The 10,618-nt window shown below is 33.8% G+C and overlaps 1 protein-coding gene across 3 annotated transcripts; it reads left to right on the forward strand.

Annotated features, from left to right (window-relative positions):
• The first annotated feature begins 1,417 nt into the window (after positions 1–1,417).
• Positions 1,418–9,964, forward strand: LOC137831572 (DEAD-box ATP-dependent RNA helicase 20-like). Of its 3 annotated transcripts, none has more exons than XM_068639304.1 (15): positions 1,418–1,921; positions 2,775–2,867; positions 3,003–3,167; positions 3,289–3,384; positions 3,753–3,827; positions 4,553–4,714; positions 5,240–5,320; positions 5,714–5,812; positions 6,246–6,341; positions 7,721–7,852; positions 8,340–8,501; positions 8,616–8,732; positions 8,820–8,894; positions 9,250–9,483; positions 9,621–9,964. In XM_068639304.1, the coding sequence occupies exons 1-11, from the start codon at positions 1,622–1,624 to the stop codon at positions 8,442–8,444; spliced, it is 1,404 nt and encodes a 467-aa protein (XP_068495405.1). In that variant the 5' UTR covers positions 1,418–1,621; the 3' UTR covers positions 8,445–8,501; positions 8,616–8,732; positions 8,820–8,894; positions 9,250–9,483; positions 9,621–9,964. The 3 variants fall into 3 exon arrangements, with proteins under 3 accessions (XP_068495405.1, XP_068495406.1, XP_068495404.1); XM_068639305.1 differs by having other exon boundaries at positions 8,340–8,414; XM_068639303.1 differs by having other exon boundaries at positions 8,340–8,414; positions 8,643–8,732.
• The last annotated feature ends 654 nt before the right edge of the window (positions 9,965–10,618 follow it).

Genomic DNA, 10,618 nt, shown 5'->3' on the forward strand with positions numbered 1-10,618 from the left:
ATGTAGATGGATGTATTTAATCATGAGATATATAAAAGAAAAACAAAATAATAAATTTCAATCTGTTTATTATGTTCACTCATATAAAAGTGAACAAATACAACACATACAGTTATTAAATTACATTGAATAATTTATTTTGAACCATCATACTAATATATTTGAACTTATTTATAGTATAGACTATGTTGGACTAACAATACAAAAATAGACAAAAAAAAATATTAACTATTGATCATGGTATCATAATTTTTATGAAATTTTATATTTGTTAAACAATATATAACCTTCATATTTGATGGTTGTACTTGAAAATAAATGATCCAATTTTAATGTAGATTGATCCATTTAATCGTGAGATACATAAAAGCAAAACAAATTAATAAATTTCAACTCATTTATTATTTTGACCCATGAACAAATGCAAATGAATCACATTGAATTATTTAATTTTGGACAACTATAGTAATATATTTAACTTATTTATTATATGGACCATGTTAGACTAATAATACAGAAATGGACAAAAAAAATATTAATTTTAAATAGATCAACTTGATCATGATATTATATTTGCAATACAAGTTGCATATTTGATGGTTCTAATTGGAAATTAAATAATCAATTAAAAAAAATATATTCTTACATTTTTTTAAATTTTTTTTTAGTGTAGATTGATCCATTTAATCGTGATATACATAAAAGAAAAAGAAAATAATAAATTTAAACTCATGCAAAAATGAACAAATAGAAATGGACATTTATTGAATCATACTGAATTTTTTAACTATGGACAATCACATTAAGATATCTTAACTTATTTATTTTGTGGACCATGTTGGAGCAACCATAAAATATTAGACAAAAATATTAATTTTAAATAAATCAATGTAACATACATATACCAACTTTAATGCTATATTTGGTGTATAATGTGGTATTGGAGAAGAATAAACACACGAAAAAAAGTAAGTTTTTTGTACTTCATTTATTGATCAATGCATACTACAAGAAGTACAATATTTACTATTATATCATTTTGTTGTAATTTACTAAAAAAGTGCATGAGTAGAGTCCAAATTTAGATATTGACCTATTCGAATGCTTGCATTCCTATTAACATTTTCAAATTTAATAATTAGACAAACAAAGATAATATTGATACTCTAGTATAACACAAAACACACAAAAACATTTTTTTTTTCAATTTAGTTTTTATATTTTACAAAAGCCTCAAATTTGGTTCATAAATTGTTCTCTTCGATTTTAGTTTTTAATTGTTAATAAGTCCTAATTTTATTTAATATTGATTTTGAAAATATTTAACTATGTAATTTGAAGAAAGGTTTTTCGATTTTGTAAATTTAGATTAAAATAAAATATTGTTTTTATAATTTCACATGTGGTTTTATGCATTAGGTTATAAGGAATATTTGTTTGTAGATTGGGTTTGGATGTAAGCTTGTAAGCCCATAGAGAGAGTGAGGATTTAGGCTCACCAATTCTTCCACACTCATCATCGTTCTTTCTTTCGTTATCATCGTTATCATATTCACTTCACTCCCTTCACCCTTTTTTCTTCTCACCAAGAGGAACAACAACAACAAGATTACGCCAAACGATGTCGTATGTGCCTCCGCACCTCAGAAATAACAGCTCCGCCACCGTCGCCACCGCCAGAACCCCCTCCGTAACCCTAGATAACAACAACCACCACCACCACAATAACAACCACCACAAGCTCGCATTCGCCTCCAATAACAACACCAACGCCAATTGCTCTCCCTCGCTCCCCTCCTTCCACAATGCCTCTCGCCGGAGCTCCGCCGCGCCTCCGTCGCCGCGGATATTCGCCACCCCTGACCCCGTCTTCCCGCAATGGCAACCCTCAGAACGCGCTTCGCGTATGACTCCGGAGCAGGTCCCAATCCAATCTCTGTTTTCCCGTCTTTTCTGTTCAGTCTCGTATCTCACGTGGTTCTCTCTCTATTGACCTTTGCGTGTAATGTCTTGATTTCGATATTTTTTTTGAGGAATGTGAGTTTCTGTTCCAATTCGCGTGGTTAGGGTTTTTCTTGAATCTCGATTGTGTTTCGATTGAAGCGTGTGCGTGTTTGGGGGAATTGCTAATTTGCTTGTCAGTTCACGAAGCTGATTATGAGGACTGAGGGTTCGGATTGATCTGAGCGAGGCTTATAGTAAAATGCATTGCTTTGCTTGTAACGATGAGAATCCGAGTTATTTTTAACTACTTTTATACAGTTAAAGGCTTTTTTATTTTTATTTTGAAACTGTACGGCAGTGTTGTATTGTAACAGAGTAAGGGTTTTTTTGGTCTAGCTGAAGATGACTAATTAAGGTTCAAATCAGTGTTGGAAGGTTGTCCACATTTAGTATCTAACTGTGGCTGGTACGGGATTGTATCCAAGGTAGGATTTATGTCGGGAAAAAAGTTGTATTGAAGTTTGCTTCTACTTTGTGGTTGATCGATTACTATTACAGAGTTTCTTCTTCTTCTTCAGTGTACTGAACGCTGATGAGTTTTTCCTTTTGCTTGTCCTTCTCCTTTTTACTTTGCCCCAATAATCTTTCCCTCTTTCATGTGTTTTTGATTTGAGAGTCTCAATTTGTACTCTTTTCCGATATCTTTAATAGAGTTGTTATTTATCGTCTTGTTATTATATCTTGATGTTTGGCTTTCTTCCTGATTTGTCTTTTTTGTAACTAGACAAACAAATATTGGTTACTGAAATTCCAGTGCTTGTCATGTCCAGATCGAAGAGGTCCGTTCCCGGCTTAATCTTGACGTTACTGTTGCATCTGATTCTCCTCCCGCACCTGCACCAATAGAATCGTTTACTGATATGGTATTTAATTTTGTTAATATTTAATCATATTCATATTTTTCTGGGTAATTATGAAGCTATTTGTACCGAATTTTTTTGGAACTGTTATTTGATTTATTGCAAATGTGTTTGCAATCGTGAACTTCTTGTTCTTAGTGTTTGGACTCAAGTATCATGAAGGATATTGCTTTCCATGAATACACCAGGCCAACTTCAATCCAGGCACAGGCCATGCCAATTGCTCTCAGTGGAAGGGATCTATTGGGTTGTGCTGAAACTGGTAGTGGAAAGACCGCAGCTTTCACAATTCCTATGATACAGGTCTGAACTGATTAGACATGGCATATTCGACTAAACTCATCTTTTGATACTGCATATTTGTGAAAAACAAACCAAATTTAAATGATCAACCTTTTAGTTGTGATTTCATTTTTTTTATCAGCATTGCTTGGCCCAACCTTCAATTCGGCGCAATGATGGTCCTTTGGCATTAGTTTTGGCTCCTACCAGAGAACTTGCTCAACAAATAGAAAAAGAGGTGATATATGCATTTGTTTTTAATGTGGATGGATAATGGGTAATTTGGGGAGAAATTTATTGTTTATTTCTCCAATCAAGTAATGATTTTTAAACTATCTCCTAATAGTTTTCATATACCTAGGTTCACAGATTGTCTATTCTCTGTGTTTATTGCCTTTTTTGACATTTGGATCTTTATAAATATTGTCGGTAGTAGTAGAAGATTTTTGCTATCTTACTTTTGAATTATATGTTGTTTTGTTTTGAGATTGACATCTCTCGTATGATGCCCGAAAACATGTTCTACGCCAGGTCATTTCATAATTAATATTTTTTCTTTCTACAACTATCAGCTTTTCTTTTCATTGTTGTTTTGATTTTTGGTAGGTTAAAGCTTTTAGCAGATCCCTCGAGTCATTAAAAACTGCTATAGTTGTGGGCGGAACTAACATTGAAAAGCAGGTAATTAAATGTTGACATAATCTTTATTTCTTAGCTATTTTGCCTGGTGTTTTAAAATTTTGTACAAAGATGATTGTATTATTTGTTCTGTTGCTATTGTGTTAAGTATGATCTGAGAGCATCATAAAAATCTTTGTATGTTAATTATTAAGCTTTTGTAATAATTAATGTCTTTTTTATTTTTATGTTTTTCCTTGGAAACTTGGAGATGAGTTAAAGCTGTGTATTCAATTTTGCGCAGCTAGTTCTCCTGATGTACTGATATTTAAGTTATTTATATGATGCACTTATATTATGTGTTTCCAATGTTGTGATACAACTATTCTTAAAATATATAAGGATACAACACATGCAGGATACATATAGAGTTATGTTTTAATAAAATTTATAAAAGATAACAAATATACAATTATAATTCTGCAAATGCAACATTAAAATAAAGATATGATGTAGTTGGCAATCTGTAAAACTAGATAGTATCCCTGAATAGTGTTAGTGGATGCTATTTGATGTTTGTATTTGGAGGAAATGCATGTATCACTGTGTTTCATAGATTGGACGCTAGTTTGAGAGCTGGTACTGAGCACTTTGTAAATAGTGTCCAACAAAGTAAAGGTTTCTGCTACAAGGAGTCTTGTAACAAATTTTATTTGAAGTTTATTTCAACTCCACTTCTTGAAGGTAACATAGATTTCTGTGTGTTCTCTTTCTGGTCTCTATGGCAGAGGTCGGAACTTAGAGCCGGGGTTGAAATAGCAGTTGCCACACCTGGAAGATTCATTGATCACTTACAACAAGGCAATACTTCCCTCTCTAGAATTTCTTTTGTTGTTCTAGACGAGGCAGATAGAATGCTGGATATGGGTTTTGAACCACAGATAAGAGAGGTCTGTATTTTGAGTTTTTTGCTTATATTTGAGGCTTTCCTTTATTTTCTTGACGGTTTCATGCCTAATGTAAGATAACTAGTGTGACCTCATTGTGGTGTTTGTGCTTTCTTTACAGTGTTTTCAAAACAGTTGTTTCCTTATATAACTTTTTCCCTCTATTTAAATTGGTGCCGTTATTGAACTTTGAAGTCAAGCCAATAAAGCTAGAACTAGTTATATTGAGTTTCACTTCTTTAAGCATTTAACTGGAGAAGACGTCCTTCAATTAGAAAGCATAGAGAGGTTATAAGGTTACACTTTTTAAAGAAAAATTAGCAATGAAAATGTTGCCTGTTTTGGACAGAAACTTCATTTTCATTCTCCAATTTAAGCTTCTACAACTGTTATTTAGTCTGTACCTTAGTTTGATTTCTGTGATCTAGCTGCTATGACCATGCTTGAAATTTGTGTATGTTATATTTGCATATATATTATGGTCCCAATTGAATGGGTTATCAGCGATAATTCTAATGTTATCCTCAGGTAATGAGAAGTCTTCCAGAGAAGCATCAAACATTGCTTTTTAGTGCGACAATGCCTGTGGAGATTGAAGCATTAGCAAAGGTCAGGTTTCCTTCATTCTTGACAGGAATTTTTCAACGTTGTTATTTTTGCCTTTAAACAAATCCTAAAATAATGAAGTGTGATTCTGATTTGAAATAATGCTTAGACAAACAATAATTCTATCATTCGTTATTTGCTTTTCACATAACATTGTAAGCAGCCTTGATACTTAATCATAACATATAGCCCATTAGATGTGTAGTAATTGAAGTATAGTTATTCTTTTTAGGGTTTTCTATTTTGTCTTTTTCTTCCATGATTCTCTTTCTTAAAATTAAATATTGCCCCAAAAGACATTCTTTTGAAGAATATTATATTTCAGCAATATATTTCTTTGTATGCTCCGTTGGAAGGAATAATTTTGGATTTCACCAATAATTTGTTTAATTTCAGGAGTACTTGGCTAGCCCAGTGCAAGTGAAGGTGGGGAAAGTGAGTAGTCCAACAACTAATGTTTCGCAAACGCTTGTGAAAATTTCTGAAAACGAGAAGGTGTGTTATTTACTTTCAAAAGGAAATATACTGGTGAATAGTTGGACTAGAAGCTATAAGTTTAGTCTAATGCCTCCTAGAAGGCAGACAGTCATTGATTTCAAATGTTTTTTTTAATGTTAAGTTCTGTTTTTATTATCCATGTTTCTGGAGGGGGACTGTTTTTACTGAAAATTGTTGTTGCACACAAGTTCTTAAATACTTGCCATGAGGTACACATGTGCATAAAATTAAGGGAGTGTTGGGAGAATGAGATGTGAGTTAGCAAAGTTATAGTAATACGAGTGAAGAAAATTGAGGATAGTGAACAAATTATCTTGTTTAGTTGCATTTTTGACCCCATGTTATGTGCATGGTCATTTTCCTTGATACTTTTATCTTTATTTTCTCTTTCTTTTGGTTTCTGTTCTGAAATCTTACATTGTTCTTGTAGATTGACCGGCTTCTAGATTTACTTGTAGAGGATGCATCACAGGCTGAAAAATGTGGTCATCCATTTCCATTAACAATTGTGTTCGTTGAGAGGAAGGTATGCTTTGTTTTGTGTCCCTGTGGTGCATCAATATCATATCTACATTTCTATTGTTGTTATGATTATAGAAACAAGGAGCTAATCCTATATAATTAGGAATGTCTAGATTATATATGTATTATTAAGAACATTTCAATTTATTCCCGGATCATATTATTATTATTATTAAAGAATATCAAATCTTCTCTAGTTATCGTATTAATTTCTTTTTCTCAATATTTAAACAGCCCCCCTGTTTTCTTAGAGACATGTGGTTCTACCTTAATGTTTCTCTCTCTCTCTCTCTGGATTTAAAACTCAATCCAAATTGTTTTTATAAAAATTATGGATTTTGATTATAAATCTGATCCAAATATTTGGATTTGGATTGGATTACCCAAAATCCAATCCATGACCACTCTTTGGATTGTGTCGTGCTAATCTATCCCATTGTCTAAACGCTTTCGTAAGCCATGTATCCATGTGCTTTCATTGACAATTTTCCTTTCGCAACAACCGTAACTTCAACCGGCACTTGTGGCGGACTAATCAACCTTCGCCCATGTCACCTACTCCGTGCACTCCTACCCAATGGTGGTAGCTTCATTAGAGTTCAATTGGTGGTTTGATCTACTTTTCCCTCATTAGTTTTTTCCCCCTCCAAATTTCAAGAAAAAAATGTCTTCCAACAACACATCAACCTCCAAAATAGATTCTCCTATCTTTTCTATCCATATTGTCAGTATTGAGAAGATAGACGGGTCTAACTGTTCCACTCAGGCTTTTGAAATTGGGTTATGGTTAAGTGGGTTGGGTTACAAAACCCATCTCACTACCATTACTGAGTTCGTTCCTACAAAACATCATGAAGAATGGATAAAGATTGATGCTCAACTCTGTAGTGTTATTGAATCCACTATTTACACCTCACTCAAACCTATTTTTTGTCCCCACGAGACATGTGCATCATTTTGGAGTGAGGCTTGTGCCATTTATACCAATTACACACAATGTCTGTATGGCATGTGCCTTGACACTTTTTGTTCCACGACATTTTGAGGGTCCTATGTCTGTTTATCTTGGGCGGCTTTATGCTTCCTTACATGATTTTAATGAGCTTCTTCCACCATTTGCAAATGTGAAGAAGGAACTTGAGAATTGCATTGCATTCTTTATGACATTGGGCTTGTATCTTGTCACATGATATTTTTTCATATTTTCCAGTCTTAAGTCTAGATATTGAAGATTTAAGTGGATTAGTTCCAAAAATTGGAAATCATGGATAGTTTTGGTACAGGTTCATACATGAAGTTTTTGTTTTATGGTCTAATCTGATTAGATTGTTTGCAAATTGATGTCTACATGTTTCTTATTATTTGTTTTTAATCTGTACATAGACAAGGTGCGATGAAGTTGCTGAAGCATTGGTAGCTCAAGGATTATCTGCAGTTTCTCTTCATGGTGGTCGCAGTCAGAATGAAAGAGAGGCTGCCTTGCAGGATTTTCGGAGTGGCTCTACCAACATTTTGGTAATCTCTCCTACGAAAGCACATTACTCAATTTTATAGTACATTACTTTGCCAACTTTTAGCTATTCTTCACGTATAAATTCTGATCTTCTCTACAATATTTAGTAGTAATGAAAATATTGTTGGAAATAACCATGCTGTGGCTTGTCTAATTATAATGAAGGCATCTTTGGCTTGTTTTATTCCCTGTTTGCTAAAGGAAATTTCTTGGTGTACCAAACGGAGAAAGAAGAAAATGTTAAGGTCAAAGTTGTTACTGTTATGATAAAAAATATATAATTTCTGTTTAATTTAGTGAACCCATTAAGGTACCATGCGTTGTATTTTATGCATGATTAATATGTGGACCCACCTATGATATCCATGTGCATTACTTTTTCCTTTAGATAATTCTTGTTAAAATATTGAAATCTTAGCAATTATGCATAATTAATTACATAAAAAAAGATAGGTATTTTTTATCTGCTAACCATATTGTACGATTCAGGTTGCCACTGATGTTGCATCTCGTGGCTTGGATGTCACTGGAGTGTCCCATGTCATCAATCTAGATCTTCCTAAGGTATTTCTGCTTCAAGCAAATACTAAATGATTGAGGACTGAATTTTATCTGTAGTTCACTAGGAAAAGATTATCAGACAGCGTACAGGTATTTTCCACTGTTTGTGGATTGCCATTCTGCTACTGCTATGTTGGCATCTCATTTGCCTGGTATTTTTCAGTCAAATTTAATTTTAATTTCTTGACAAATGCATACCTGAAGCCTCCGTTATGGCTGCCTCACTTATAGACCATGGAAGATTATGTACACCGGATTGGAAGGACAGGGCGTGCAGGATCAACTGGCTTAGCAACTTCATTTTACACTGATCGTGACATGGTGCTTGCTACCCTCCTTTTTCTCAGTAAAAAAAGTGAACTGTTTTATTTTTTTAGATTTTAACATTAATATGTTTCTGCTCTTTAGTTCCTTGTTGCAAATATAAGGAAGGCAATAGCTGATGCTGAATCTGGGAACACATTGACATTTGCAACCGGAAAGGTAGTATATTTATTCTGCCATAATATTAAGATTCTTGGAGTCCATTTGGTGCACCGTTAAAATTGAGGGTAAAAATTCAAGAACTGAGATTTTACCCATATATTAAAAGATATACTAAACAGATAACTAGTGTTTTAGAAGTCTTACGGTGTTAGTAGTTTTACTGAAGTGGGCTTGTGTTTGACTGTTGTACATCTATATTGACTTTATACCTTGATTAATTAGTATACATACGTGTTGGAGGTTTGGGTCTGACGGTCCACCAAGATGCTCAATTTCTCCCAAAAAAATTTCATTGTGAATGTATTATATTTAACCTTGTATGTCACGGCTGACTTTCTATCCGTACTTGTAGGTTGCTAGACGGAAGGAGAAAGAAGCAGCAGCTGCACAAAAAGAGGCAAATATTGCTTTTTCCAAACAGTTAGGATTGGGAGCTGCTTCAATTAACATCGAAGATAAATATAAATTTATGATTGCTGCCGCAAACATTAAAAGAGAGGGCGCAGCAGATAGTGCCTGGGATGATTAATGTGGTGTATGGGGGGCTTCCCATATTTGATTGATGACAACTGATAAAGCCCTTAAGGTGGGTAATATGACATTTATTTGTTTTGGGACGGGGTTGTTTTCATCTTCTCCGTGGTCTGTCTCTGCATTTGCTACAATTATTTTTTCTCTCCACCCTATCTAATGGTTTCCCTGTGCATATTGTTTGTTTTGCAGTTCTGGTGCATTATTGATATGATGTGCTCTTTAGACGAAGTGCATTTATAGGTTAGTTGCTTCTAACAGGACGAAGATGGAGAAGTTTCTAGTTAAGTTTCCAAGTCTACGCTACGTTTGTTTTCGCTTCTTTGTGATAGGTAGCTAGCACACTAGTAACAAGTAGCTTGCTAGACGCCTAGGTGGTTTGTAGAGTAGTCATATAGGTAGTGCACTTTTGTAAGCGTAGAAATCTTCAAGTTTTTTTTTAAATTTTGTTTTGCGTCAAAAATATTCCTCTATTCGCATAGATATTTCATCATCGTCATGAAATGTATATATATCCTGCTTGCTGCATTTCGCAACTATGTTTCTCTGTTTCTGAGCCTTCATACTACCCGCGAAATATGTATTGACTGAAACCTTCCAATTTTGATCATGCCACTCAAATAAACGTAAAGAGGACTTGACGCAACGTCTCTTCGACTTAAATATTAGATGTTCTACGCAAAATGTTGTATAAAAAATAAAAGGATTCAAATGTTTGTATTGGTTAAAAGATGACAATAGTGTGCTCGAGATTAACGAAGCAATTATGAGAGAGCAGTGGTTTTAAATTAGATCCATACTTAGACGCCATGGTAGGGATCCATCTTTCACCTTTGATTGTTTATCACAATCACCACGTCAAATGAGACTAGAAATATGAATATTTAGTTCATAACACATTTGGGAAATTGTACCTCTTTCTCGCTGCATACACCATGAATTTTGGGGGGTCTCTGAACATCACGACGCTACTGCCTAGTTGCTGATTGTGGGGGATGTTATTTTGTCCATGTACGAAAAGTGTACAAAATATAACATTAGAATTTGATACTAAACATTTTGTATTATAAATTTTAGTCTCTGGGGAATGCAGGGACAAAAGACGTCATTTTCCCTTTGAGTAAACTGATAAAATAAATTAGAATCGTAAAAAACATCATAAAATTATAAGAATAACAACTCGTATGGTA

Source organism: Phaseolus vulgaris, chromosome 6, assembly GCF_000499845.2.
Source record: "Phaseolus vulgaris cultivar G19833 chromosome 6, P. vulgaris v2.0, whole genome shotgun sequence".
Classification (NCBI taxonomy): domain Eukaryota; kingdom Viridiplantae; phylum Streptophyta; class Magnoliopsida; order Fabales; family Fabaceae; genus Phaseolus; species Phaseolus vulgaris.